The sequence below is a fragment of the Anopheles moucheti genome, chromosome 2 (assembly GCF_943734755.1).
Source record: "Anopheles moucheti chromosome 2, idAnoMoucSN_F20_07, whole genome shotgun sequence".
Classification (NCBI taxonomy): Eukaryota; Metazoa; Arthropoda; class Insecta; order Diptera; family Culicidae; genus Anopheles; species Anopheles moucheti.
In genome coordinates, this window is record NC_069140.1 from 49,920,455 (window position 1) to 49,935,058 (window position 14,604).

A 14,604-nucleotide genomic window follows, 5' to 3' on the forward strand; every position below is an offset into this window, starting at 1 on the left:
TTTGTCCAATTGAAGCGCCTTTCGCTTCAGTGCTCGCATGCCCTGTGCCTGCGGCCACCCAAACACACGGGTTGTGGGGGGGATTGTGCATTTGTGCGGCAAAAAGAAGCTTCCAGACCGTTGAGCTTCGAGTTTTCCATTGCCCATTTGTCGTTTGTCGGTTGGACGAGACCCGGTGGGGGAAGGAAAGAGATTATACGATACCAATAAAGCTCCCGTTTCGAGTACCAGATGCCAGTGATTCCTAGTGCTTTATAGAGAGGATTCGTGCCATAACGCAGCACTGACCGGGGCTAACTCCGACGCGCTCGGATAGTTACAAAATTGCTCGATTTATTTTTTACGTCCCTAACACGCCTCAATTCCCCTTTTCCTTTCGCTCCACAGGTACAATGACATTTCACCCCTGGAAAACCACCACTGCTCGATCGCGTTTCGATTGCTGGAACATCCGGAATGCAACATATTTCGCAACATGAGCAAGGAGATGTACAAGTAAGTGTAGCATTGGCAAAATACGAAAAACAAAGGCAACGAACCGACATTGATACTTTTCAATGTTCCAACGAACATGTTGATACGAGCAACAGTTAGTTTAGATATTGGCTTGACATGAGCTGTGGTAAAGTTGAAACTGAAACGGGTTGAAGTTTGGTAACCAATTTGCGTTGCTCTGTAAAAAAAAATGACTTCGTGCTCTATTTTCCAACTAATTTCACCATCCCGTACCGAGCAAACACCAGAGCAAATACCATGAATATGAACCTTTCCATGCTGAAAGCTGTTCGCTAGAAAGATGAACTTAATTACAAGCTAATTGACGACCTCCAGTGTGCGAAGGGTCAACGCGACATGCGTGGTCTATTATTCGTCCAACAACCTGTTGCGCATCGTCACACTTGTGTGCTGCGTTGTTCCATCCGGATTCCTTCCCGGGCGAACTGCACCAGCCCCAGAAGACATCGGTGCATCTAATTGGTATGACATCTAATGATGATTAATGCATGGCGTCTTCGAAGCAATCGTGCGCTCCCAACGTCATCGTACGCCCCAAGATGGGCGAAACCGGATCTATGCTTTCGTACGCTAGTGTACGCTCGAGCTGAGTAATTGAAAGTGAGATTGAACTCAACCCAGCGGCGATCGACAACACCTTCATCAGCTTACAACCACGGGCCGCTCATTAGCGCGTAGTGGTACGCCCTGAGTGGAAGGTACGAAAGGCATCAAGGTGCCGGTAATTGGGCTACCCGAAGGCGCTATGGTGCTTGTAAATCGTTTCCAATCGGCGAGGTAAATGGCGCCAATCTGCGATGGAGACAGAGAAATCGACGCAGGCTCTGGGCACGTGTGCTGTAGTAATTTTCATTTCAACTTCATCGTGACGGCTGCTATTTTAGCTGCATTCTCCATTCGTTCTGCTCGGTCTCTCTTTATCATACACACGGATTGCATGCTACTACTCCCACAATTGTAATTTTTCATACCACTTCTGATCATGCTTTTCCCATTGTTTTACAGAGATGTACGCGAGGGAATTATCCGGTGCATATTGGCCACCGATATGGCCCGACATAACGAAATCCTCACGCAGTTTCAAGAGGCTACACCCGAATTCGATTACGGCAACAAGGTTCACACGAATCTGGTAAGCATTATTGCTGCAACAGCAGTGATCTCTTCTGGTGATCTTCACTCCGCTCATCCTGTTGTCGTTCGTTTTATACAGCTCTGCATGGTACTGATCAAGGTGGCGGATATTTCGAACGAAGCGCGTCCGATGGACGTTGCGGAACCTTGGGTTGATCGACTGTTGCAAGAGTTCTTCGCACAAAGCGCAGCGGAAAAGTCCGAAGGTCTACCGGTGACCCCGTTTATGGATCCCGACAAGGTGTCTAAGCCGGGTAGTCAGGTGCGCTTCATCGGTCTCGTACTGTTGCCATTATTCGAAGCACTTGGTGACCTGCTGCCGGAACTAACCGATCTTATCATCACGCCGGTGCGGGTCGCTCTGGATTACTATCGGTACGTTGTGTAGCAAACGTTTGCCAGCGAAATGTCCCCTTTGCATGCTATCTCACATATCGTTTCGTTTTGTTTTAGACGCCTGAACGATGCCGCAAACAAAACCCGTCGATCGATCGCCGAAGCGGAGGCCGCTTCCTCCGAGAGCGGTGGCTCACCGCAACTGCCACGGTCGCAGTCCGGCATCAGCGTCAAATCTCGACGTAGTATTCCCTCGCAAAAGTCCGCATCTCGCACGTCTGTTGATGAGCCTATTTTAATTGCAGCCGAACTGCACGATCTACCGGAGGGCAGCGAAAGCGGTGACTCCGAGACGGCCACCGAAGTCGACGTAAGTGGGGCCGATGTGCCCAGACTGTGCGCTCTTCCGAACGGAGGTGCCGAGATCGATTCACCCGGTGCTAGTTCTAGTGTAGCCATCTATTAAACGCTAGCGCATCTATTCATTTAGTGTCATTGCAAAACAGTGTCGGCCATATCGAAACTTTTGCGCACGTTCCTTATGTATTTATACATCGCATAGCTAATTTGCAATATCTGATGCACAACGCTTTGGGTTGAAACAATGGATGGAACACGCTTAAACAAATACTCAATCGCTATACATTAAACTCAGCAGGACTGATCTCATGCTTGATCTAGTGCGAATGCTAAAACATCACCATAAATAGTCCGCGCAGCAGCAACGATTACTTTCGTTCGTAATAACAATGTTTTTCTTTCTCCCCCTTTTCCCGATGGCAACAACTCTTCCTTCTTCGATCAATCGGCTTACAACCAACTGTGTCTGTGTGTGTCCCGTCGACAACAAACGCAACGCATCTGTTCCCGTGTGCCTCAAACCGTGTAAACCCGTTGGCGTTAAACATGCTCCACATTGGCACGTAACGGCGTTACGTAAATGAACAAAAATGAAACTGTGTACACGCCTTGCCCAAAACTGCCTGTGGCGGCCTACTCGTATACCCGCATACCGAACCATACCCGTCTCAGGTGGCAGAGAAAACGTCCAAATTTAAGGTGGACACGGAAAGCATCCACCGCAAACAGTCGCACCCGAACTCCCGGAAGGGTAGCCGCGAGAAGCGCCCCTCGATGATCGGTGAATACTACACCACAGGTACGCGCACCCGTGGTTCCCACGGCAACATACAGCATACTAATAATCGCACGTATTTTGGTTCGAATCGCGCCATTAGTCTAGACCAGTACAGTAACAACCGGCGCATGTCCGACGGCGTCCCGATACAGACGGTCCACTCAGACAACAGCGTGCTGTACTACCACCATCAGCGGCAGCACCGCAGCCTTGACCACGACACTATGTATTCGTCTTCGGACAAGAGCACCAGTCTGAACAGCACGCACGATACAGCGCCGACAGGGACAGATCCGGCTGCCCAGCACGTACCACCGCCGGTGACGGGGAAACAAAGGTTGGGCAAGCTGTTTGGCAATGGCAGTGGCAGCCCGGTGGCCGCCGCATCGGCGGTGGCAAATCTCAAAAACAACAACAGCAACAGTGGAACGGGTGGCGCATCGAGTAGTGGCGCTGGGAAACACTTTTGCCGAATGTTGAGCTTTAATCAGCAGCAAAAGCTGGACAAGCTGCGCAACAACAATAACAGCCAGAACAAAAACAACAACAACAACAACAACAGTAGCAGCAACAACAAAAGCACCGAAGGCAACGGCAACAATAACAATAATAATAACAACAATAACAATAGCATTAGCAACAATAAGAACACGCACAGTGCTGCGTCGAACAGTCACGCCAGGCATCTCGATGGGCGTGAAGCTTTTTTTGCGGGTGCGCCGGGAATGCACCCGGTGGCGGGCTGCCCCGCTGGTGGTGGTGATGGTGGCGGCGGAACCGATGGGACCATTTCCGGGAGTGTCGGAGGTGGCGGTAATGTGGAAGCAGGCGGAGGCGGTGTTAAGGGTGGCAATGGTAATGGCAGCAATAATGGACCGGCGGGCCGTCCAGCGAACGCGTCATCGTCCTCAGCGTCGACCGGTTCAAAATCGTTCCTGTCCCGGTTGCGCCAGCTGACCGGCCGGCTCAGCTTTAACTTTGACTCGCGGGAATCGAAAAAGTTGCAGCTCTTGGCGGCAAATGCTCCCGAGCGCATCCCGAAACCTTCCGGTGTGCCAAAACGGGACCATCGTCTGGAGAAGTCGCGCACGGTAGAAGTGGGAGATCTCGGGCCGGTGGCGATATGTGGCGATAGTACGATGACTGGCCAACAGCCAGCAAGTGTTAGTAGTTCACTGATGGTTCATCATCAACATCAGCAGCAGCACCATACGGTTGGACTCGTAGCAGGTGAGTCCTTCTACGGTGGAGGACCGCCGGTGGTAATGAACCAACCGAAATCAATTTCACCCATCCTCATGCAGCACCGTCACAGTGAGGTGTTGGGTTTGGGTGGACCAGCGAGTGCCGCGGCCCGAAGCCGTGCCTACAGTCTGGATGTGCCGATCGGCGGACGTCACTGCTGTCGCAGTCTCAGCGGCAGTACTACTGGTGGTGGCGCTGGGTCTAGTTGCGGAGGCAGCCACAAGAGTCTCACCTTTTCGCTCAACAATCGCTCCCTGACGGAGGACAACGATGGTGGCAGTTTGGCGCTCGTGTCCAGTGATCGTAAATCGGGTATAGGGCCACTGCGTAATGGGACCGATAACTCTCTGCTGCTATTAGCGGACGATCCGTCCTTGGCCGTCACCGGTGGTGCTGGTAGTGCACCGCCTGATGAAACCATTTGACAACAACAGCAACTTCAGCAGCAGCAACATCATCTGCTACATCACACGAACTCTTCGTACGAACCGTCGCTGCAGGGCATCTTGCTCACCTCAACCTCGCTGCAGGCCGATTCACCGCAGTCGCAGCATCTCGGGCCGGCACGCGCTTCCATGGATTCGGAACGCAGAGCACCATTCGCCGAGTCAGAATCCATCTCCTCCAAGCACACGTCCGCACTGGTGAGCTACTGGATTTGTTTGACCGAGCGCATGAGTTCCCTGATCTGCAAATGTTGCGAGCGTACGCTACCGCCGGCGGAAAGCGTCTAGTGTCTACCCACACAGTTGCTCGTACCGGACGGGCGGGTGAGTTTTTCAGCAAGGGCTGAAACGTTTTAATCTACACAGACACGCGGGCGGACAGTTTGCTGGCATGTTCACTGCGTTATCAGTTTGTTTCTTGTTTGTTTTTCATTTCGAATAGACAACGTTTTAACTATTTACTGTCTACTTGCTTGTGTTCATACTATCTTTTACATATGTTATGTTTTCTTTAAGCTTATGATTTTTCTCATTGTGAATTACATAAAAAAAAAATTTATTACATTGACTTTTAGCTTTTAACACGCGAGCTTAATTCACGTAGAACAATTCAAGACGAAAGGTAGAACTTTAAATAATGTTAGACTTTAGAACGGAACATGCCAAAACTTAGGAAGAAAAATACAACTGTCAAAAATAGAACAAGTTGAAACCTTGGCGGAAGATGAAAATACAAACAAAAACGATAGATAATAGAGGAAAAGGAGAATCTAAACTATAGTGTGCATAAAAGAAAACAGAAACGATTGTATCGATGTTACACATGAACATGTTTCATTTCTCATATGGAAATACTCCCCCATCTCACCACCCTCACGAGACAGGCGGTAACAAAACTCCAGGAACAGATCTGCTAAAGAAAACATATCACTAAACGTACCAAAATTTGATCGAAAAAACAATTACTACACACGTTCCCTTTTTCTACCACGATACAGCCAACGATCTTTGACAACCTTTTTCTACAGAGCATAATTTTACACCAGAAAAAAAAGAAAACAATGAAACAAATATGTATCTATCGGTAACGGAAGGTCTAACGAGAAATCCAATACGCTCCTTTTGCATGGTTGAATGAAAAGTATAAAAGGCAGAGCTATGTACTAAATATTGAATTCTTTGGCAGCATAGAGACCAACACAAACAACAATTTTGATTTTACATCCTATGCAACACAAACAGAGCAGCAGTGACATACTGTCGGATATGCAACAAGCGCCTAAAAGGAAAGAAGTTGAAGAGAATGTCTTCATTCGATGTTACTTTTGCATGCTTTTAATGCATTGGTCTACGGTAGGAAATGCACTGTCAAGAAAATGCCTACCCAGCTACACGCGCCTTTTGGTAGATTCAGCAAAAAAAAAGTTTCCTCTCATCGCCTAAAAGCACCCTAGTAATGCTTAGCCGTTTCAGATATCTGCCTCGCTTCGCTGCGAACTTAATTTGTGCAAACTTTTACCAAACTATCATAATGCTGATGCCGCTAATGACGACAGGAAGCAAAAATGCGCCATAGCAACAAATACAGCAAAACCATAACCATACAAATGAGGAAAAATAGTGAGGATCAAGCGCATAAATGCATTCGTTAGAAGAAGAAGAAAAGATGTTTTAAACAAAGCTAAACTAAAAATAAAAACATCCAACACACACACACACACACACACGAAAACGACACAAAACAATACAACGTTATAAACGTAAAATAGAGTTTGAAAAAACATAAAAAGAAAACATACAAAGAAACAAACGTAGCATGGTGTGACGTAGAGTACGACAGCATAGATATTTGATATTATTAGAACTGACAAACAATCATGTTGCAGGCGACATTATAAATAATAATACATTCACAACCAAACTGTCTACTCAATGCTTGTTGTCTAACGAACTGTTACTGAATGTACGTGTGTGGTTGTGGCAGTGCGTGTGTGTGTGAGAGAGAGAGAGATGCAAAAAAAAAATCCCGGACCGTTAAAGCACAAGTTAAAACCCAATAGTGTTCGCCACCTTGGCTGTTTGTGCGCCAAGCGTTAGTGACAACAATAACGGTAGTAATATACTAAAATCAATTTGTTGTTTCACTAGTTATCAAGAAGTAGTAAATCGACATTAAATCGTGCAAAAATATACATAGCTAACAAAGATGAGAGAGAGAGAGTATGCAACAAAAGGAAACAATAACATCATCATTGATGAATGAAACAACACAAAACATGTTCAATTGCTCTCTAATTGCATTGTGTATCATACACCAGTCCCGAACCATTGTTGTTGGAACATGAAATTGATTGATTTTATTTGTTGCATTTTTTTTCAGTTGTATTGCTCATAACTCGTTTTTGTGATTATTTAGTTTCTCTTTCTGTATTTACAATTTATGTTTTCTTGTTAAACTGTATACATCTAAAAACTTTTTCACAATTTCAAACAATGCACAAAACAAAAGAAACAAAGAAGAGCCTATTTAATGTGAAAGCTGTGGCTGTGTGTCGTCAAACAGGAAGTGCTACCCCACCTGACTGATATTCTTCTTCTTCCCACCTCTCGCCTCCGCTTTATCACACCAGGTGCAATTAGAGTACGCGGTAGGAGGATATTTAAACCGGAAAGTTGATCAAAACAAAACAAAAATTACGTGTAAATGGCAGATCACGCTAGCTGCGAATGGAAGAAGAAGAAAAAAAAGAAAACAATATATAACACAAAGGAGCAACTAAAAAGGAAAGTTGAAATGTAACCATTATGACTATACTCTATATGTTATTTCCGGCATTGCGGAACGGAACAAATCGCGATACATACAACAGCAGAAAAAAATGCAAGAGAAAAAACCAAAACCGATAACAATCAATGCATTTTCCATCAAACGTGTCCCTCCCTCTTGCCCTCGCCACAAGGTGCTGGATGTCACTTTTCTACCGCCACATCCCACACATACGGGCGCTGGTACTGGTGTAGTTTAGGATCTCAAAAAATGTCAAATTAGTGTTGCGTCAAATTTGAACTGCAGTTGTCCAAAGTGTCACAAGTCGGTTGACTTGATCTAGTAAACGATGTAGCACGAACGAATAGGGAATCGCGCTCCGGGCATATTTACAGTAACGGGAAGTACACACTACTCCACAACGCGGGAAGCGTTTTCGTTGCGTGTTGAAGAACGGCAACGGAATATAAGGCGTGATAAACAATGTGCCATTAGTAAGGGCCGCAATGTTCTAGGCCACTCTAAATTGAAAGTTCCAACGCAACTGGAATCGATTAAAAGAAAGCCGAAAGGATCTAAGGCAGGGTAGCGTGTGTTTTTGTGGTTGGTAAAAAGCAAGGCCTCCTTAGAAGGACACTGTAGGAGTTTGTCTGTGTTTGTGTGCATGCATGTATTCGTCCCTGTGAGTGTCCTAAATCGCGAGCTGTGTAGGGCGACTTTTCGAAAATGGACCAATAGAAGCAAACTAAACTCTTATCACGATATTACGAGCAGGAAGCAAAAACAAAACAAAGACGAACCCTACGTCCCTTCGCGCAAGAAAAAGAAAAGAAACACCTTGCTAATAAATGCTAAAAGAAGAGATGAATATACACAGCAACATTAGTTATAAATTTGATATTTAGCCAAACTATGAGGCAAAACGGATGTAAATATGCGTATATCGGTAATTGGGAAGAACACACACCCTCTCTATCAAACCACTTACCTTCGAAAGCGCCACCAGAAAATGGTGATTTAGCTAATCTAGTGTGTCGTTATTGTAATCACGTTTGTAAATGTGTATATGTGTGTGTGTAAGTGTGTGTGTGTGTGTGTGTATTCTTGAGAGCAGCACCAGGCTCTAGTGTTACGTTTTTAGTGCTAGGAGTGCGCCACGTTCCATTATAAGCTGGCTCCGAAGCGTGAAGTAGTTCAATTGTGAAGAAGTAGGGCCGCTTCATTCAACTCGCACGGAGCGATGCGGAGAGCGGAAATGCACGATCTGAGTGATCTTGCAAGGTTCCTTGCATCTGTTGCGCACATAACGAATCCCACACGCCAGCCAAATATGTAGAAAAACGATTAGTAAACGATAAGTTGCACGATGTTGTTTTTTTGGGGGGGGGGGGGAGGAATCGAACATTGAACCCGTACACACGTGCACACGTGCATCCATAGCCATGAACGCGCACACACCCATTTGCGGGCTGGGCCCGATCGTGCGCATGACGAAGTAGCAACTGTCCATGCGAAGGTGCACGCGTATGTGTGTCCGTGTGTATGTGTGTGGTTAGCACCAGGTGCTTAGCGTATCCGGCAGGGGAAAGGAGTTGTTATTACATTAGAAGAGAGCAAAGTGACTCCACTGTAAAGACTATCACACAACTATCTATTGCTATGGGGACACATACTACTGTCAAACAGAATAAATTAATAGGTGGTAAATGCAAAGGGCACCCAGCAGTCCCTCCCCTCAACGGAACCCAGTGGACCATCGGTGGTACGTGGTGAAGAAGGGAAAAAGGGGAGGTTTTGGGAAGGGATGGGGTTGATATATTACAAGGTATATTACAAGCGGGCGATACAAGACGTCTAAATGTTCCACGAACATGGGACTAATTAGCGAACATATTGAATCTGGAACTGGATGGAACTATCGAGAGAAAATAAAATCTATAGATGTAACATAAACACCAAGGCGGAAGTACAAGCGCATTCATATCACAGCACCTTATCTAGGTCATTTAGTCCGAAACTTACTGTGTAATAATTCTTCATTAAAACCAACTGACTGAAATATTTGAAGGTATGTATACTGGATCTAAAACCAGCGGCGGATCAAACGGTAGGATAGCGAACTCCCATCGCACTTACAGCATGTATGGTTAAGGTTTCACTCTTCACTAGAATCACTTCGTGATTTACGCATTCCGCGCTCCACTTCACAACATTCGGCTACAAATCTGCAGATACACATTTTCGCAGATGCATCACAAGTGGCGTATGGTGCTTGCTGCTACATTCGGGCTGAAAGCATGAAAGGAGTCACGGTTCACTTGCTTACAGCGAGACAAGTATTGCAATGGTCGATCAGTATCCTTGAAAGAAAACCAACTGGTGATCGTCAAACAAGGCAACATGCTTCCTTGTGGGCAATGGTTGGTAATGTTACCCAATCCAAATGTGCTCAGCAATTTGGATAAGAAGATTGGCACTGGCACAGAATAGCATACAGCAACAAACCATTTTTACGTTTATTTACTTTCATAGTTAGGTGTCAGTGATAACAAGGCAAGGCACATACCCATATACACCCATAAATTCAATTTCTTTGATGACCAGAATGTGAGATTATTTAAGGTTTATAAAACAACATTCCTTTCACAGTCCTATTAAACGCATTAGAGTGAAGGAGGAAAAGGCAAAACGGATCCTGCATCTCTTTCGTATTTTGCGCCGTTCCGTCCCGTCAAAAACGCTCAGAAACGATGGAATTTTTGGTTTCCAACACCAAGAGAGCATGATCAACGAAGAGGTAGCACAAATTTCCGTACCACGTGGTAGCATTTCATATAGCCGTACCCTTCCCTCTAGTGATCATAGCGCTTGATCCGTCGACTGATCTTGCATCTCTTTCCGTTCGTCCAAACAGCACAGTGCGTACCATAACTGTATACAAGTTTATTTTTATGCAAATAACAATGTGGAATATTGATGGAATATCTTTATACATGGAATCCTCCAAAACCCCCGGACATTCCATGACGACAAGAGATATGAAATTTGGAAAATTACCGAACAATAAACAATACAGAATGTCTTCGGGAATAGTGGCACTGCACGTTTCCTACTGCTAATAATTAAAAAACTTACCTGCAGTACAGTTTTGAGACGCACTGTAGGAACTGGATGGATGAAACGAGACGGAGGATTCTCGCCACAGTACCTGGGCTATTTACTCTACCGATCGCTCTCCGGAGAGGGTCCTTGTTTGATAGTATGTGTAACTAATAGCCAATCGTAGAAGATCTCTCATTGATCGATAGCATCAAAGCGAATGATAACGTGAGCAAGCGATATCAATGTACCATGTACAAACATGGCGAATTAGAGGCGAATGTAGCTGCCCAGCTCAAAGTCTCTATAAAAACAATAAACAACAACAACATGGCGAATTCTTGTGGGCAGATTGATCCACCATTACTCTCGACACCGGCAGACTATGAGGTAAACAACAGCATTTGAAACTACGGTTCGAACGATTTCTCGAGTAGCGCCCGGACAGCGATACTTAACCCATTTGTTCGTGAGCTAGTAAAGAGAAGACATTTTATATTAACATCTATTCCACTGCTCTTTATCCGTATCGTCGTATGCTGAGCGATGTCCACGTCCCTCGGGCACCGGCACAGCTCAGCTCGTCGGTATGTTCATGCAAACTATATACTCAGTACAAAACCGCATGCAATTATGAGGCGCGATCAGTGGCGGATCAAACGGTAGGCGGAGTAGGCGGTCGCCTAGGGCCTCGCCGTGTTGGGGGCCCCAAACAACTTGTGCCGATTGGGCGATTTTTGGAAATTTAGCAGCAGAGTTAATTTATAGCACAAAATCTAATTAAAAAGGTAAACAATTGATCGAAAATATCCTTGGATTTTATATATCCTTGGTTATATAAAACATTTGTTTCTATTTGATTAGCTATATCGGCCCGGTTACACGGCTACGCAAGAGAAGTATGCAGTGTATTCAAACTCCTTCGGGCTCATTAAATTATTATGTAACGCTAAAATTGTCAATTTTCGACCCCCCTCCCCCCCTATTGTAACAAAACGTAACACTGGACGCAACCCCCCTCCATTAATTACGTAACATTTGGATGACCCCCCCCCCCTTGTTAAAAAATAAATAAATTTTCTTAAGTAATCTATGTAATCCCATCGTATTTCGACTAATGCAAAACGAAACAAACATACTGCCTAATAAATTTCATACTCACGCCAGGCTGACATGCTTGATCGTTGCTAATAATTTGAAGCGGTTTTAGAACCTACTTCAATCTACAGTACCATGGCGAATCGATGTAATCTATTAAGAACAAGAATTCGTACGTAAATTATTTATCAGTACTATTTCTTTCTTATTTATCTAGCAACCTTTCTTTTTCGTATTTATCTTCTGTTAATTCTCACTATTCATTCACCTTTTTGACTAACTTTTTTTTTATTAAACACAGATTTAAAGGATCTAAAAAAATGGCGACAGTATAAATACATTTGTTGGTAAAGTAGATATAGTGAAAAATTTTCAGTTCAACGAAGCTGGGAGTATAAAGAGCTTATATACTTTAGAGCTCTATACTTTATAGAGCTCTAGTACTTTCTAAATCTTAGGAATCTAAGTATAATCTTATTTTATGTTACGTAACAAAAAGTTAAACCCCCCTCCCCCATATGTAACAAATCGTAACGCTGGTACTGACCCCCTCCCCCCCCCTAACAGCGTTACGTAATAATTGAATGAGCCCTTCTTCTTTATCGGCGCGACATCTTCAGGATGTTTAAGCATACCATTTCTAGTTTTTTCTTTTACTTTATTTACCCGTAGGATAGTCAGTGCTGCGAACGGAGGTTTGGTGGTCCAAATGAAATTTTTCCGTGGTCCTGTCTTGTACAGACCGACTGCGCTACCAATACACCATCTGGTCGCCCCGTGAACCCTTATATGCCCTTTTACTTCAACCTATTCATGTATTCTATTTCTTGAACGGGATTTTTTCATCTGTTCGTAAATGATCCTACCGTTAGATGCTAGAATAGAAACCATGCTTATTTTCACATCCGCAATATTCGCAAGCTATTGCCATTACGATACTCGTGGTGTGGTATTGTTTTCTCTCCCCGATTGAACCGTGAAAATGTCCAGCCTACGGGTTTCGAAACAGTATTGTGGTGGAGTATTGTGTTTAGTATTTCGATTGTCACAATTTCTGCAAGTTTGCAAGCCGGTAATGATGTTATAACCGACACAATCTGTCAGTGTACTACGACTGTTGAGAACGAGACGATATTTCTGTTACGTAACTCATTTTGATTATTTTGATTTGAAAGCAATGCGCTTAACTTGTAACTTGTGGAAGGATCGCTATCGTTTGCCTAAATAAACATATGAGCATCGAAAGGCGCGATTCACGAAACCGGAAACAAACGCGCGTGCATAAGGTAATGGGAAAATAGCGCAAAGGCAAGAGCAACGCGATGAACCAAACCATACGAATGCAATAGCTACATTTGGTCAAGCCATAAAACTAGGTAACGCATGTTTACAGGATCGGCCATAAAAGAGGCACGTTCAGTCAAAACAAATTGCTAGGCGGATAGGATATGTGCCTCTAACACATTTTTAAGCAAAACATTGAATCCTTGATGGATTATCAACCAGATAGCACTTGACTTTAGGTTAATTATTTGTTTAGGATCAAAATGAGAATATAGCAGGAAAGAAAGGTCGCGATCGTCTTCACCAATACGTTTCAAGGTTTCAATAATACATTCACCAATACATTGTTATCAAACTAGTATATAAGAAACGAGATTTTAGAATAAATCATCCTTTTTACACCAGACACAGAACGATCGACTTCGTCTTTGATTTGGTAGAGATCTTGAGAAGATTCGAGAACAGATGTTTGTCCGATGCAAGTTGCACTTGGTCTTCTCCGAAGTAATCCATTGAAAGAAACCTCGGCCTGTTTAAAGCGTTTAGTCTTGGTTGAAAATTGGTTGTAACCAACAAGGGTTCAAGAACGGATGTTTGCCCGAGACGCACTGCGTTTTGGTCTTCTCTGAAGTAACCCTCGAAAGTTACAATCTTTTGAGTCTCGAGAAAGGGATCCGTTATCGCGATAAACGTACGCGACCGAAGTACCTTCGCACTGCAGGTCGCAAACTAACAGTAAGCGTTATAGAAAGCAGAAGCGCCAGAAGAGAAAACAACAACAAGAACAACCGACTGTAGTAGCTAAATGAAAATAAAAATCTGCAATCATCTTAATTCTAAACAAGATTCGTATTGTTTTATTTGTGTGTATTTTTTCAATTCCACTTCCATTGAAAATGAATTGAATTTAATTAATTATTTTCGTAAAAAGAGAAAAAAATGAAGTTCGTAAAGTTCATTGTCTGATGCCATTTCCGCTCGTTGAAGTCTCTCCTGTTCAATCGCGATTGAAACTTTCAAGCTAACTTCAAGAGCGTGTTCGATTTCGGTGCGCTCCTCGGTTGGGACAAAATGCCCCGCCGGGATCGACCGAAAACGCTCAGAAACGATGGAATTTTTGGTTTCCAACACCAAGAGAGCATGATCAACGAAGAGGTAGCACAAATTTCCGTACCACGTGGTTGCATTTCATATAGCCGTACCCTTCCCTCTAGTGATCATTGGGCTTGATCCGTCGACTGATCTTGCATCTCTTTCCGTTCGTCCAAACAGCACAGTGCGTACCATAACTGTATACAAGTTTATTTTTATGCAAATAACAATGTGGAATATTGATGGAATATCTTTATACATGGAATCCTTCTAAACCACCGGACATTCCATGGCGACAAGAGATATGAATATTGGAAAATTACCGAACAATAAACAATACATAATGTCTTCGGAAATAGTGGCACTGCACATATCCTACTGCTAAATAATTAAAAAACTTACCTGCAGTACAGTTTTGAGACGCACTGTAGGAACTGGATGGATGAAAC

At 44.1% G+C, this 14,604-nt stretch overlaps 1 protein-coding gene across 3 annotated transcripts in view; it reads left to right on the top strand.

Annotated features, from left to right (window-relative positions):
* LOC128299423 (high affinity cGMP-specific 3',5'-cyclic phosphodiesterase 9A) overlaps window positions 1-6,041 on the top strand; it is a 128,516-nt gene extending 122,475 nt beyond the window's left edge. For 2 of the 3 annotated variants that reach the window (XM_053035386.1, XM_053035385.1), the window contains exons 8-12: window positions 388-495; window positions 1,522-1,648; window positions 1,730-2,025; window positions 2,104-2,356; window positions 3,019-6,041. In XM_053035386.1, coding sequence (XP_052891346.1) covers window positions 388-495; window positions 1,522-1,648; window positions 1,730-2,025; window positions 2,104-2,356; window positions 3,019-4,794 — 2,560 coding nt within the window. In that variant the 3' untranslated portion in view covers window positions 4,795-6,041. The remainder of the gene's footprint in view (window positions 1-387; window positions 496-1,521; window positions 1,649-1,729; window positions 2,026-2,103; window positions 2,357-3,018) is intronic. The other variant, XM_053035387.1, reaches the window with a different exon arrangement.
* The last annotated feature ends 8,563 nt before the right edge of the window (window positions 6,042-14,604 follow it).